General features: G+C 41.3%; 1 protein-coding gene across 1 annotated transcript in view; it reads right to left on the minus strand.

Annotated features, from left to right (window-relative positions):
• The window catches only part of TMEM64 (transmembrane protein 64), a 41215-nt gene extending 27051 nt beyond the window's left edge, over positions 1 to 14164 (minus strand). The window contains 2 exon segments of the mRNA XM_053980596.1: positions 13440 to 13659; positions 13776 to 14164. Coding sequence (XP_053836571.1) covers positions 13440 to 13659; positions 13776 to 14164 — 609 coding nt within the window.
• Positions 14165 to 16301: the final 2137 nt, after the last annotated feature.

Here is a 16301-nt window from a genome sequence, read left to right on the forward strand (position 1 = left end):
CGGGTGGAGCTCCATCAGTTCCCGAATTAGGCCAGGTTCCCTCTTGAGAAAACCTCAGGAATTAGCAACTCTAATTGCATTACCCAGAGAGATTTTGGCCATGGTGAGCAGACATAGCCATCAGTGAGACCTTGATAAAAACTATCAGTCTTTTGCCCATCTCTAGATACTTCTTAGCAAGTTTGCCCCCTCTAAGTAGATCTAATTTAGCAGAATTATAGCTTTGTATAGGCTATATAGCTTTATACAGCCAGCTTGAGGACGAGGGACTGAAGGAAAAGGCAACAAGAATACTTAGAGCTGGAGAGCCTAAGAGCAGTGCAAATACAGCTGTCCAATAAAAGAAATGTTTGTGTTTTATCTAGATTCTCTTGCCATTTATATTTAAAATAATCTGATTAGTTCAGGTTATTCAGCACCTGGAATGTTCCCTTTGCTGCCTGCCAAAATAAATTATTAGGCTTTATTCTTTCTGCTAGAGGGCATTGGAAAGGGAAGCCATGGAGAAAAAGACAAGAGAGTAGGCTTTTCTCTATTGAGAAATACTCAGAATATTCAGCATGTATTTATAATGTGTTTATAATTTCTAAGTACACCTGAAGCCTACAAGAGATCAGAATTTTGGGCCCACAAACATGAGAGAATTCAGGAGCTGCTCAGTCAGAAATGATGGGAAGAACATGTCTCACCAGAGTGCCAAAAGGTGAGGATTGCTGCACCCTGGTCATATCCTCAGTAAGGGAGAAAATGAATATTTCTGTAATTTTGCCCCTGAGTAAGTATGAAGTGGAAACAGAGTGTCTTAATGCTGTTTCCCTGCTCACAGAAGATATTTCTATGCATAGTTCTGTTCATATTCACTGCTATGCCAACAAATGTGCATCAAATTCCTTTCCACTGATGTTTTTTTTTTTCAGAACCTCTGCCAAACCATCCAATCCATGGGGTTTTTTTTCAGTGTTGATGGACAGTTTGAGAGACTTTAAACTGTGGTTCCTGCAAAATACACACAAAAGCAAAGTGAAAAGAGGAATAAAAATCTCTTGCCTGCTTTGATGGCAAAATTGTCTGTACAACAAGGAAGTATAAATTCTTTTATTCTTTTCTTTTAAGTTTCTACAGCTGTCAAACTCATCCTCTGCTAAATTTCAGTATTTCAAAAATGCAATGACTTAACTCCAAGGGGTTTTGCTGATGAATTGAAATCCCATCCCTCTAGTCGTGAAGCTAACTTTTCCAAACCAGCATATGCAGCCATTTTGTACCTGGGTGTAGAGGTCCTCCCCGTTCCAACCTCAGACCCTGTCTTCTGTATGCAATGATCTTTCTTCATATTCACTTCCTTACCCAATCAAGAACCACTTTCATCCTTCAAACTAAAGATGGAGCTGTTAATTAGTACTAGTTAGGTTAATCTTCTTCTAGTATTTTCTAGGTAGACAAAGGACTTGTCAGTGGAACCTGGGAAAAGAAGGGGGAAGGAAGAAGAGGAAAAGAGAAGGAAGAGTTTATTTGTGGAACCCACTTCATAAGCACCAAGAATACCTCTGATTCCTATTTCTGAAGTACAAAACCAAAGCAAAAAACTTACATTTAGACCTATAAGTCTGACTGAAACCAGTACAGCTGCCAAATCATTTGGCTGGCTTGGGAAAATTTCACTTGGCAGTACTCTCCATTATACTGTTGTTTCCTCATGTGAGTTACTTCTCAGTAAAGTGAGCAGAAGGAAAATATCACTGAGTTAAAGAGAGAGAAAATCTCCAATAAGGAGAACTCAGTTCCCACTAATAGTGTTAATTTATATATAGTGATAATGAATAAGCAGTTACCATCTTGATAATTTAAAGGTAATTGTCTGTACCTGTGGCTGTAGTATAAATGGACATGTGCTAACACAACTGAAATTTGTGCAAGTATCATCAGCAACTAATCATACCCTTCTTGTCTAAAGGTTTGCTTGAATTTGCTTATTTTGGAAACAAAGCAAAGCTTTAACCTCATTTGTTAAAACTGTATAGGCAGCAGAACTAGCCAGTGTCCATGACCTACTAGTAAAGTTCCCAGAATCAGCAGATTTCCCGGTGCAGAAGTTTTGACTGGTGGCAATATACATGACAGAAGCAACTCGTGGGTTGTAAGATTAATAATGAACTACTTAGCTCTGATGTGTGTCCCAGTAATGTATTCCAGTGGTACCTATTTAGCATTTTACAGCACCACATTTCTTTGATGTGGCCTGAAGGTCACCAGCATTAAACATATGACAACACAGTCAGGTTCACTCAGCATTTACAATAATATAGATCTAGACTGACATCAGTATTAAGACATCAGCAAGAGAGAGAGAGATCAAGAGCACTTGGCTTTTCTTCTGGAAAGACACAGAACAAAAAACATAACACTACCTTTCCCCCAAAATTTTACGTGTGCAGAAGTGATGGGAGCATGTAGGTACTAATTCGTAATCCTTGGGATTAATTTCTAAATTTTCCTATCATATCCACTGAGACTCTCAAATTACTTTTGTTATAACATCATTCCAATTAGAATTTGTAGGGAAGTTCTGACTCCTTGAAAGTTGTGCTCATTCTGAATGAGAACAAAATCAACTTTTTATAGTTTATTAAAAGACAGTTTCTAGAGGAGGTGCTGTTTCAGGAAATTTGAAATGCATTACCCTAAGATAATTAATGAGTAAAGAGGTTTGAGTTTCAATCATGAAACAATTTATTCTGAAAAGGATCCAAATTAATCACACTGACATTGTTAAAATGCTTTTCAATTGTTTTCATCACAGAATTTCATGAAAAGCAATGCATTTTCAGATAGTTCAGTTTTTAATGAAGCTTCATTTCCCAAAGGATAAATTTCTTACCTTTTTAACTTTATACTTTGTTTTCTATACTCTGTTCATCTGACACAAATATACAAATGCTGGACAGACACTTGCACCACTATCACTACCAGAGTTTCTAGGCATGAGTCTCTTACTCCATCTGTCAGTACAGAAGTGTATAACAAGACAGACATTGCAGCTCGATGTATTTTACAGATGAAAGGTTGTCTAAGGGTTAAATATTGATACCAAACTGTACTGTTGAATGCTTTAAACCTACAACACATCCCAGCTTTAATCTAGTTTTTCATATTGGAAGTGAGTGCTGGCTAAATGAGGCCCTTCTGCTTTTAAAGAGGTGATCAGAGTGAAATGGGTAGATTAGGAAAAGAAGCTTATCTAAAAAAATTAGGAGGGAGGAGTAAGGCCTGAAGTTGAAAAATACATAGACAGTATCGCAATTAACAAGAAAAAGCTTTCCAAAGAATGGATGTACTTGAAGCATGGTAAAAAAAATTAATTGGTTCTCTTGAGGTTAATAGGGAATTAGAGAGAGGATGGATTCGCATTGCAGACCTGTTGTGTAATTTCCCTGCCTGCTTTTACAATTGAAGGGGATGGAGATTTGCTTTAGCTGGAAGCCCATTTTCACAAATACAAAGAAAAGAACTAAGAAATAATGCTCAGCTTGCAAGAGAGGCAGGACACAGCAGGGCCAAAGGGCGTTGAAGCAAAAGATTTGTGAGTGGGAAACTGTCAGGGTTAACTACTGACAAATATTTGTCAGGCTGGTTTTGGTTGAGTCTAAAAGCAACAAACATTCTGAAGGACAGAGAAAAAAATGTAAAACAAATACCAATATGAGAATCAAGGCTTATTTGCCAGAGATTAGTGACTTTTATTACTGAGCACACATATGAAAATCTGACCTTTGGCAAGGAGATGTAATTAGACAGTGTGCAGACTGCAGGCAGCGTGGCTTTCCCCCGAAGGACAGCGTGAGAAGCAGCAGGGGCTGAGGTGCTCTGGGGTTATAATGAGGAGACCAGCACATTCTGGGCAGACGTCACCTATGTAGCAAATATTGCCCATTTGGGAGGAGAAGATAGTGCACAAACTCTGTGCAGCTCAGGAGCCTCACCAGGTCAGTGAGACAAGTAAGATTTGGTTACAGCCTCTCCAGGTTCTCGGTCTTCTGCAGATGCACCTTTGCCCTTGCTCCAGATAGTCCAGAGCTGGCAGAGGAGTTATTCCCAGGCTGCAGGGGGCTGTGGTAATGTTCTTTTACTAAGGGCTGCTTTAGTGTCTTTGAAGTGTCTTACACATAACTTGCTTCCTTTTCAAGTGAGATCCCTCTGATAAATACTTCTGTTTACTGTCTAACTGCCTTGTGTTCCTCATTGCTGGCAACACAAAGCAAGTAAGGCTGGTAAATCTTAGCTGTTAATTATGGCTATGCTGAGAGTCAAGGACTCTGTCATAAATATCCACTTTATTGCCACGTGCAAAAAGCTAGGAGAGGAGTGCACACTGTTTGAGTGTGAGCTACAAAACAGGAAGGGAGAATTTATGTAATTCACCCACCAGCTATCCTTAAATTCAGCATTGATTTTCCTCTAGTACATGCAACCTCCCAGGCAGACTCCTGTTCCCCATTTATGTTTGCTGAGCATGTAGGCAGGATAGCCAGGACCAGGATGGACCATCCAATGCTTTGCAAAGTGCAAAGCAAGAAGGTTTGTGGGAAGGAAGCTGGCATGGGAATAACATGACTGCAGAGGCAACTGAAGGGAGAGACTCCTCTGGACCACAACCCTGGGGCTACAAGGATCTTGTCTCTTAGCGATAAAAGAGACCTCAGCTGGTTCCTGTGAATATTTACAAAAAAAATAATAGAAGGGGAAAAATACAGCTGCTACATATCTCCATTAACATTCTTCTCTCTACAAAGGTTTCAGACTTTAAATCCTTGCTTAGTCAAGAAACTGGAATTGCCTAAGAATAATCATATTCACAAATCAAAGACAAATGGGGAAATTATTAAATTTGCCATATTTTTAATTTTTTATTCATTATCCACCACAGGATTTCTTCTTATATTCATCAAAATTAAAGCTCCCTCCTTGTAATTTCTTCTGAAAATAAATCACATTCTACCTTAAGAAACAGAATTGGGAGCTAACAGCTTTGAGTTATTAAAGATGCTGCAGTTAAACACAGAGTGCTATTCAGCAGACAGGAGTGATCAACAGACCATGCCAGCTTCTGCAAACACTGCCCATGTCTCTTTCTCTCTGTAAGCACTTTCCTTGCTTTAATTTGTGGTTTGCAGAAATTGATAGCCCATTAGTAGGTATCTTTGGTCATCATCCTGTTAATAGCTTCCATGGTTTAATCAAATACATGATAAATACTACTAACCCTTGTTAATTCCCAAATTCTTATCCATGAGAAAGGCTTAGTGTGGGCAATGCTCTTTGTGCAGATGGAGTTTGTACATGTATGCATTTTATTTCTGCTGCTCTCATTTAACCTGTTCACAGCCTTTGAATTTTAGGAATTGAAATACAAAATGGAGGGAAAGGATAAGATGGGGACCAGATGTGACTGGTAAACCTCTTCCCATGCACTGCAGCTTTCTAAAGACTAAAAAAAATTGCTGAATGTCGTGCAGAGGGAAATAGGAGACTAGCTTTGCACAGCTTTAAATCTCTTGTTTTAATGACTTGCTAGGCAAGATTCAGAATTTCCGAAGTATTCCATGTCAGAAACTCACTGGCAATGACAAAGCAAATAAAACAAAGAAGAATGTTATTGAAGAATGTTATTCAAACCACCTTCATGCTGTTTCATCATGTGACAATTTTGATTTTTATCTAAATGTGATAATTTTAAAATGAGTTAAAATTAATATAGGCATCATATTTATTCTCAAAAATATAAATAATAGTTTTGTGAACTCTGTTTTCTAAAAAAAAGGTAACATATATTTTCTGTCCCTTTTACATGTTAAGGTAAAATATTTGTCAATGTCGTTTTAATGTTTTAAAACTTCTGTCAAATCATTATTCACAAAAACATTTGATTATTTATTTTTTTAGTTCTGAGCAAATATTTTAATGTGAAAAGTTGGAAAGATTATTCAAATATTATTATTCTATTCAACTAATTCTGGTTTAGAGCCATCAGAAGGCATGTTTGCTGAAAATATATTGTTCTAGCACTTTAATTCAGAGACACTGGAAAAAATGGCCTAAAGTTTTTGGTTACATAGTATTAGGCTGTAGTGTAAAAAATAAAATCTAAAATGAAGGAAGAGTGTTTGTCTCCTGGCAGATTTGTGTTCAAAGGGGAAACCAGAGCGTGCCTGCAGCCTGGGTAATTTTGCTAAAAGGTGAAAACCTTTAGGATTTTGTATGCTTTTTACAGCAAAATTGCACCAGATGAGAAGAGAAAAATACCAGATCCATGACAAGAGTCATGGATCTGCTAAGACAAGAGTCAGCTACTGAAAATAAAAACCTTGGAGCCATGTGCTGTTCTGACTCCATAGCAGGAGAAGTGTGCAGAGCACTTGCCCCTGTGGGCAGAGGAGAGCCCATGGCTGTGCCCAAGTCATCCAGCTGGGCAGGGGAGAGCCCTAGTTCTGGATCCTTTGCATGAGCTATTCCTGTCCTGACTTCTCCAGAGAAGCAGCATTTCTGAAGGCTGTAGCTTGTGCTGCACCTGATCTGTAGATTAATGGAGTTCAGCAGTCTCAGCTGTTAATCTCCCGCTTTTCAGGAACATGATAAATACACTTATTTACACTTGCATTGCTACTCATGAATGTATAAGCAACTGTAAAGGGAACAAAAATAAAAATAAAAAATGAGACTCGTGGGAACTCTGATTTCTGATTAGAAACACTGCACATCTCTTAAAATTTTGGCTCACAGAAGTTAATAGAAAATTACATCAAAGGCAGCTTGTGTTTACCAATGGTAGAACATGCCAGACCAAGCTTCTTTGATGTGCTGAGAGATATGAATAGGAAATGCAGATCTCATCTATCTGAACTTCAGGAAAGCATTTAATATGCTGTCACTTGGGACCATATCTGCTAGATAAATGGTAAAGGAACTCACAAGAGAAATGGAAAAATGAGTGAAGTTTGGAACAAGACAGATGACAAACTGATTCTATTGAAAAGAAAATTACTATGCTGGAAGGAGGTTATGTGGGTTTGGGGTTGGTTAGTAATTTTCTGTAACAGCACTTACACTGTTATTCCTCCCTCAACCCGATATGTTCCTGAGGGATTTTCCTACCAGGTGCTCCAGGGGTGCACAGCAAATGAATGCAGTGCTGCTCTGGACCCTGAGCTGCATTACTCAGCCAGTGGGAGCCAGTATTACAAGGCAGTTCCCTTCCTTCCTCCAGGGCAAATCCTCCCCTGGGCTGCAAGTGTATGCTCCAGGGAGGGCTTCAGTGCTCAGCAAGTGCAGGGAAGGGGATGCCTCCCACTTCCCTTCAGCATGGACACTTTCAGAAGAGTTTTCAGGGCTGCACAAACACCACAAAATCTTCTGGACTCAAGTCCAATTGACAGCACTGCCAGGTCATCAGTGAACTCATTAAGAATGCAAGTTCTTGTGCTGAGCAGAAATAAACAATAAACACAGAAAGAGTTTTCATCCCTACTTTGTTACTTTTAATTGATAGTGGCATAAGGTGACAAAGCAGAAGGCTGCCGTGTGCTCTGGGATGACCCTGCTTGAGCAGGGAGGTTGGACCAGATGACCCACTGTGGTCTCTTCCCACGTGACCCATTCTGTGATTCTGCACTAATTTTAGCAAAGAGGTCAGGACATATTAATGACATTTTCCTGGTGAGCTCTTTCTGAAAGGTGGCATAAAACCCTTGTCCCTTGCTTTGAAAAAGAAAAGCAAACGAGTACCAGTACACAGAAGCAGACATGATGAGGGATCTGACAGCTTCTCTTAATGAGAGAAACATTTAAAAGTTTAACTTAATTAGCTCAGCAGAATCAAAGCTGAAAGAAGAAACAATTATTCTCTGTAAAACTATCAAGACCAAACCTCAGGGAAGGAAAAGGACTTTTAGCTGACACAGCAAGACATGGAAATAACCTGGCCATGAATACGTTTAGTCTGGAAAATAGGGGGGAGAATAACTACCAGGTTGTCTCTCAGTAAAGGGAAAAAAAAAGGTATGCCATTTTAGGACAGCAGCTACAAAAAATATGGAAGTGCCACCTGGAGCACCACCATCCTGCATCAGGAAAAAGAAAATATGAGCAGTCAAAAGGCATTCCTAGTCTGCAGATGGACATACAGCTGCCAAATGGATACCAAATCTCATGGCAGTTAAGTAAAACCACTTCATCTCTCAATGGGGGAGTCTGCTCTCAAAGCAGTATGCTAATGATGGGATTAAAAGGCCAGTCGTACATCAGAGCAAGCAATTTCTCAGCTCTGGGTTTATAAGTGAAACTGGAATCATATCTATCTGGCCCTTTTTGGACCCATCTGCTCCTGCTCCTAAAAGCAAAGAACAAAAAGACTGGCAAGAAGAGCAGCAAATCCACAATAAGGAACTTCACCCAGCATTCTGATCCACAGATGAAGCTGAATTGCAATGGCAGAGGGTTGGATATAAATCCTCTGTGTTGGAAAAAAATGAAGGATCTTACAGGAAATGTTACATATTCTTTTGTTATGAGTTATTGAAACTCTAGGTAGGAAATGAATGCAATTTGAAGATGAAAAGATCTCTGGACATTACCACAATGACATCCTGACATGCCTTGATCTCTGTGCCTGCCAACCAGTAGCCTGCAGACCTGAAAAAGTGTTTTGGGCATGTTTCTGTCTGTCTGTGAAGCATCCTCTCCTTAGCAGAGGAATTGGACCACTGCTTAGGGAGGTGCCATTTGAGCCATCCCCCCTTGGCTGTGGCTGAGGACAAGCTGTTGCACTTCTGATTAATTCTCAAAGTAAAAATCATTACAAGCTTTGTGCAGACCACAAGATGGCACAGATGTAGTAGCTATATAGAACTGCATAAGGCAGCCCAGCATGAACAGATTTGAAATAAAAATTAGGATACAGTATAATATCAATTCGGAGTTGGAGTGGAGCAAAAAATGTCCTACTTTGGTGAAAAAACTCTCATTTATACATGAAAGACGGTGTTCTGTGAGTCTATAAACAACAACAACACTGAAATCTTTTATTTACAGTAAAAAAACTGTTCATATATTTAGAATGAAATAACTGAAAGCAAAAATTACTTTGAACAAGGTAATCAGTTTTGTTTGAGATCTAACAGAATCTTGTGATTTTAGATTCTTTTCAGTCAAATGGTACAATCATTATAGAGTGGCTTTTGATTGATCTATTTTCTTAAGCTTAATTTTCTTAAAATTCTTTAATACCAACAAAACCTGTCTATCCTATGATAAACAATTGATAAACAATTAGTGACTAATGCAATACAATTAGTGACTTTTGCAATACAAATAACCTTATGAACCCCCCTCCTAGGGGAAACTAAGCAGGGGTGTATGGACTGCTCAGGACCATTGCTTATACCTGAGCCTGACAGATACTGTGAACTGAACTTCTTTGGGTTTGGATTAAATATATGTCGTAGTTTAGAAACAGTACTTCCAATTCACTGTCCCCTCTGAGACTCTCCAAAGCCACACACCTGCTCCCCTTTGCCCTTCCTCCCTTCCTCTTCCTGATTCACTGGGATGGCATTGAGAGTTGGAGGCACAAAAAGCAAAGATCATGGGTTAAGGTAAGAACAATTTACTGGAAAAAGAAATGAGATAAGAAAATGAGCAGTAACAGCAACAATACTAATGACAGAGGTTATAAGAAAAGAAATTACTCACATGGGGGGAAAAAAACCCAGTAACAGAAAACACTGTGTTTTCTCCATTGAAATGAATCCCTTCACCCTGAAAAAGTGTCCCTTTCCCCTGCCCCCAGCAATGACAAGAGGGTGGTTCAGAATAACCTCAATGCCCCAGCCATGCCCCCTCCCAGCTGCTGCAAAAAATTAACCCTGTCCTGGCCAGAACAAGGACATTATGAAATCATTTTAGCTGCAGACTAACAATAGCAGTTTTCGTCTACCTTTATTTTGTGTGTGTGGGGGAATGTTGCAAGTACAAAGAATAAAAGTACGAATTTTTCACTGTGCTTCACATTGTTTTGCTTCTGACCCTTATGCTTTGATCCTCTCCTTAATTCTTTTTCTTAGATCTCATGAGTAAATATCTGCCTTATCCATCCAGTCTCACAGCAGGCTTTTTCTCAACATGAGCCACAGCTGCTGCTGAGTGCCTCCTCTCCTTGGCCAGGGGTGCAAACCTGGCCTCAGTAAAGCACCCTGCAGCCTTCACAAATGGCCCATTATTTTGAGTCATTAACCTCTAACATATCAGTTTCTCACAACCCTTTACATTATATTTATTCTCCTGGTGGTTTAGGAAAGAGCTCCAATCCATGCAGGCTCCAATCCATGCAGACTCCATTCAGGCTCACCTACTGGTGTTCATCTCTGTTGTTGCACTGGCTTGCCATTGAACTGCCCTGTGGCTTCGGTACTGCCTTTGTCTGGTTTTCCTTTCCACCACCAAGTGGACATGGGACCAGAGGGAAAGGAGGAGTCATGGGAGCAGACCCAGGCCTTATCCTGGGAGGGATCCTGATGAGGGTAAAGTGAACTCCCAGAGCTGGGAACCTTGAGGTGATTTTCATCTGATGAACTATACCTAGCCACACACTCCTGTATAGGTGGCTGACCTAATGATTCTCCAGGCACACCAACACTCCTTCTGGGATTTTGTGCATCTACCCTTGCTATCACTGGCACAGTTACCATATGTTATAGAGGAGGACTTACTTTTTCATCATCAGAGTCCAATTCCTAGGAACACCAAGCTGTAAAGATACTGGGTCCTTCCTTGCGTCAGATTAGTCCATGTGTGAGACACAAAGTGAAGGAAAAGAAGGGGGGCCTCTTGCTTCCTCTGTTTGTGCTTAGTATTAGAAACCACAGCAACAAACATACTAAATCTGAATTTTCTCTGGTTTTACTTTATGACCAAGAAAAGTTATGAGGGAGCAAATACAGGGACAGCATTTGAGTACCCAAACCAGAGTCTGGTTTGGGGTTGGCCTACAGAGCACCAGACCAGATGGTCAAACCATGACAAAACAACAGGTTTTGAAAGCTGAAGGGGCCTCTGTATAATACTGACTCAGCCCTTTGGACACATACCAGTCAGCTCCTGCAGCGAAGAGAAAAGACCATAAAGCAGATCCATTCCCTTAGCCAAGTGCAAATAGTACTGTTGTTCTGCTGGAAAGGTTATATCACAGAATCACAGAATCACAGAATAATGAGGTTGGAGGAGACCGCTAAGATCATCGAGTCCAACCTATGCCTTAACACCTCAACTAGACTATAGCACCAAGTGCCATGTCCAGTCTTTTTTTAACCACATCCAGAGATGGTGATTCTACAACCTCCCTGGGAAGACAATTCCAGTACTTTATTATTCTTTCACTGAAAATTTTTTTCCTAATATCCAACGTGTACCTTCCCTGATGTAGCTTGAGACTGTGTCCTCTTGTTCTGTCAGTTACTGCCTGGTGAGAGACCGACCCCCACCTGTCTACAACCTCCCTTCAGGAAGTTGTAGAGAGCAATAAGGTCACCTCTAAGCCTCCTCTTCTCCAGGCTAAACAACCCCAGTTCCTTCAAACATTGCTCACAGGGCTTGTGTTCCAAGCCCCTCACCAGCCTCGTTGCCCTCCTCCGGACGCACTCAAGGATCTCAATATCCTTCCTAAACTGAGGGGCCCAGAACTGGACACAGCACTCAAGATGTGGTCTCACCAGTGCCGAGTAGAGGGGAAGAATGACCTCGCTGCTCCTGCTGGCCACACAATTCCTAATGCAGGCCAGGATGCCATTGGCCACATTGCTGGCTCATATCCAACCAATATTTTGACATAAGCATTACATAGTGTTTTTCCTGTCAGTTAGAGGCCACACACATAGAGTGTGGAACCATGGAGTGGTTTAGTAACTTGATTAGACACTTGGACAGCTTGCATTTCCTTGGTAAAAAGGAAGTTTTGCTGTTTATCTATCTCAACATCGATGGCTGTTGCGCATCACAGTCCACTGCACAATAAATGGAAGGTAGCTCTTGCTGCCAGCTTTAATTTTTTTGTTTTTCCCAAATTAAAGGGCAAAATCATTGCACACTGGCTGACCACTTCATTTCACATGAGCGAAGATGTTGGTAAAGTAGCTGGTTTCTAAATAAAGGTTGAATGATTTGACACACAGCAAGAAAAAAACAAGCTTTTTTAGGTTTTATCCTCAGAAACATATGAAACAACTTTTATTTCTTATAATAGATGGTGAGCAGCATAGGTCTGTGGCTGCAGAGGAGAGCATGTCACTGAGTGCTGACCTTTGCTAACCTCACCTGGGCAGGTCACAAAGCCATCATCCTTCCAGTAAGGCAGTACCTGTACTGCCACATCACAGGACACCACACAGTTGCATTCACTTCTCCTCATGTCTTCTTGCTCAGAGACAGAAGGAGATCATTGAATAAGTATGGAACTGAGTAAAATTCAGAGCTCTGGTTCTGCTCGTGGCATTAAAATGAGATATTGCTCCAGGTAATTTTAAAGTGGTACAAAAACTATCATCAGTGAGTTTCACATATACTCTACTCACAACTTTCTCATATAATAAAAGTCTTATGAAGCATTTTTGATTCTTATGTTTTAATTTTTACCCTAAAAATATCAAGATGGCACAATATTTTTTTTTTTACAATTTTGAAGGAAGATTTCTCTAGACAAAATATTCTTGGTGAATGTTAAGGCTAATCAAAAAGGAAAGATACTGGGTTTTCACCAAAGGTCTTTTTATATCAAGATAGAAATTAGTCAAGAAAGTTCAATATGTAAACTATTAATGTTGTTGCTATAAAAGTCAACAAAACCAAGCCTCTCTACATTCTAAAGAAACTTGCTCTTATTTCCACTCACCCTCCTGGCTCTTGAGACAACCTTTGCAATTTATTCTTCTTTCCTCTCTCTGGAAAAAAAATATATTTCCATGCTTCCATCATAAAAATCAGATTAAATAAAAGCCTTTCAGTATTATTAAAAAGCAAAAATAGCCTGAGATGATCTTTCCATCTCTTTTTCAAGCCGTCTTTATGAATTGAGATAAAATTTGTTCACCCTGTGAAATGCCCTGTCTTTCCAATCGGACATTCTCTCTTCCATTTCACAGGTTTTCCTCTGAAATGTGGAAAGGGAGGTGAGAGAAGCAGAAACTTTCAAGTCACACCACGACTGAGGCTTTTCATCCATTAAGGTGTTTTAAATAAAAACTTCACTCTAATATTTGTTAAGAAGCATAGTATCATATATAGTAATCACTAAATGTAGTATATAATCTATAACACTGTTGTAACACGCGATGTATAATTGCAATGCCATCTGCTCGTGATGTGTGGTGGGAGCACAGAGTCACAGCCCCTGTTACACGATGTCCATGCGATAACTTCTTGGCACGGGTCTGAAATAGCTCGGAGGGAGCTCCCCTCAGAGCCGCTTTCCTTCTGCCTCTGCCCGGCACCCGCTTCCTCTCCTGCCCTCGCCCCGCCGAGCCCGCTCCTGCCCCATCCCACAGCTCCCCGCTTGCTTCCTCGCAGGAGCTCCAGCGCTCCGCGTCCCTGCAGGCCCTGATTTTTGGCCAGGTCACTCTGAGGGATATATTATATTCAAGCAACATCTTATTATCAAGCCCGAGCGCTTTTGTAGAGCGCAGCTGTTGGCGGTCTCCGCACCGCAGCGTGGAAGCACAGAGCCGCCCCACCACCCCCCTGCACTGCCGGGACTACATCTTCGGAATGGGCTCCTGTGGCTTTCCCGGGAAAGATCTCCCAAAAGTGACTGTGCGGAAAGGGAAGGCAGCCAAAACGATGGCGCGTACAGACCGCGAGACCCAAGTTTCCTCCAGGGAGAAAAGGCAAGTGTCGCCAGAGCACGCCCTAAGGACGCGGCAGGGTGTGCGCCCCCCGCACCGCCCTGCTCCGGCCCTGCCTGGGGCGCGTTCCCGGCGCCAGGCGGGGCGGGCTCGGCCTCCGCAGGGACCCCGGCCCCGGCCCCGGGCAGGCTCTGCGGGCGCTGCGGCTTCCGAGGCGGGCGGATGGCGGCGGAGAGGGGCTGCGCATCTTCCGCGATGTGAGTACGCGGCATGGAACCCATCCTTCGCACAGGGCACCTGCGAGTGTCTGGGGAGGGGGCACCTGGGTTTGTTATGTTTTGCGTTTTTCTCTTGTCTTTTTTCCTCCCCATACTTCCCCCTCCCCCCTTCTTTTCTTTTCTTTTCTTTTCTTTTCTTTTCTTTTCTTTTCTTTTCTTTTCTTTTCTTTTCTTTTCTTTTCTTTTCTTTTCTTTTCTTTTCTTTTCTTTTCTTTTCTTTTCTTTTCTTTTCTTTTCTTCTCTTCTCTTCTCTTCTCTTCTCTTTTCTTCTCTATTTTCTTCTCTTTTCTTTTTTTCTTTTCTTTTCATTTTTTTTCTTTTCAATTGAGCTGTTATCTCCTCCCTCGGTAGAAGGGGGTGAAGCCCAGTGAGACTGTGCATCTTCCTCCTTTCCCTTTCCCTTTCCCTTTCCCTTTCCCTTTCCCTTTCCCTTTCCCTCTTTCCCTCTTTCCCTCTTTCCCTTTCCCTTGACCTTTCCCATTCCCTTCCCCTTTCCCTTATCCTTTCCTCTTCCCCTTTCCCCTTCCTCTTTTGCTTCTAATGGCTGCATGTGTGAGGAGAGCAGGTTAGTGTTTGGGGTGACTAGAAGAGGTTCTGTCACCTTTCTAAATAAGTGAAAACAGTCTAAATAGTCACCTTTGTAAATAAGTTGCTTCAAATTTTATTGGGACGGGGGAGGGGGTTGCTTTTCACTAGTGTTTCTCACCCTATAAAAGTTTTTGGTTTTTTTTCACTAACCATGCAGGTTCTTCCCATCCCTTTAGACCCTGATGAATTTGAGGTGCCCAAGGTCAATGTGCAGAGAATCCTGAGCCCCTCAGCCCTTTGAGGACAAGCCCAGGGAGGTGCCCTGATGTGCAGCTGGCCATGCAGCCCCTGAGAAGTGCTGTGCTAGACTGTCACCAAGGGCTCAGCGTCTTGCAAGGTGCAGCTGTAAAGTTTTTTTGTCTAAATTTGCACAGCACAGAGCATTTCTTTGTTCCAAGGCAAACCCTGGTAAAAGGCAAACTCCCACCCAAAGATCTTCAAAGTATCCCCTGACCTTGGTGAGACCTACAAATCTTGAGACCAACTCTACTACCGACTCTGATCCGCTTCAGACCAGCTCTTGTATTGGTGTTATTCCACAATACCAGCTGAAAATGGCATAGCCTGTATTAAAGGACTCTTTATCTAGATGTTTTCTCTAGTATGCCCACTTCAACTTCCCCAACCTTTCCCCAAATTATTTCAAGCAAACATCATCTGCTCATCTCCTGATTTCTCTAGCCTCCACAGGAAGTAATTTAAATAAGACTTTTTATTGACTTCTATCAATTCAAGTATATATTGAAAATGCAGATTTTTTTTTTTTTTGTTTTGTCTCAGAGATACCACTTGTAAAAGAAATGGGAGAATTCCAGTCATACATCACAAAAACAGAAGAGAAATCTAAGTTGCCAGGAAAGAGTAAAAAAAAAACATTAAATGCAGGCAACTACCCAATTTAACCTAGCACACTGGGTTAGGAAATTGCACATGGTCAGATTATCTGATAAACTGAAAAATTTTAATTTCACTAAAGTAGAGAAGATAATTAAAAATAAAATTATTTGTTTCATTTTCAGCATTTTCTTAAACCAGTGTCAGGTTCATATTTGTAGGAAAGTAGATACCTTTCACAAACCCACAAATAGGAGGGAGGCAGGCTGTTTCTGTGATTCTCCTCTTATATCTGGAGGAAAACCTTAAATCCAAGCCATGCCTGCTTCGAAGCAGGGACTGGACCCTGGGGGCCCTTCCTGCTGTGGGAGTACATTCATGTCACAGATATTTTAGATATTTGGGGGTGTGTAGATTACTCCTCAGTGAAGTATCCCCACCTATATAAACACATCTAAATTAGACCAGGCAGCAAGAGGTTTGTTGTAAGGCTGCACAGAAAGGGCAGATGCTGAGGTCCTGATCCCACTGAGGAATAGAATTATAGACTAATAAAATGGCATGGGTTGGAAAGGACCTTAAAAGTAATCCACTTCTAAACCCCCTGCCATTTGTAGGGACACCTTCCACTAGACCAGGTTGCTCAGAGCTTCATCCAACCTGGCCTAGACCCCTGCCTTTCACAGCCTTCCTGGGCCACCTGAACCAGTGCCTCAGC

This window comes from Vidua macroura, chromosome 1 (genome assembly GCF_024509145.1).
Source record: "Vidua macroura isolate BioBank_ID:100142 chromosome 1, ASM2450914v1, whole genome shotgun sequence".
NCBI lineage: Eukaryota > Metazoa > Chordata > Aves > Passeriformes > Viduidae > Vidua > Vidua macroura.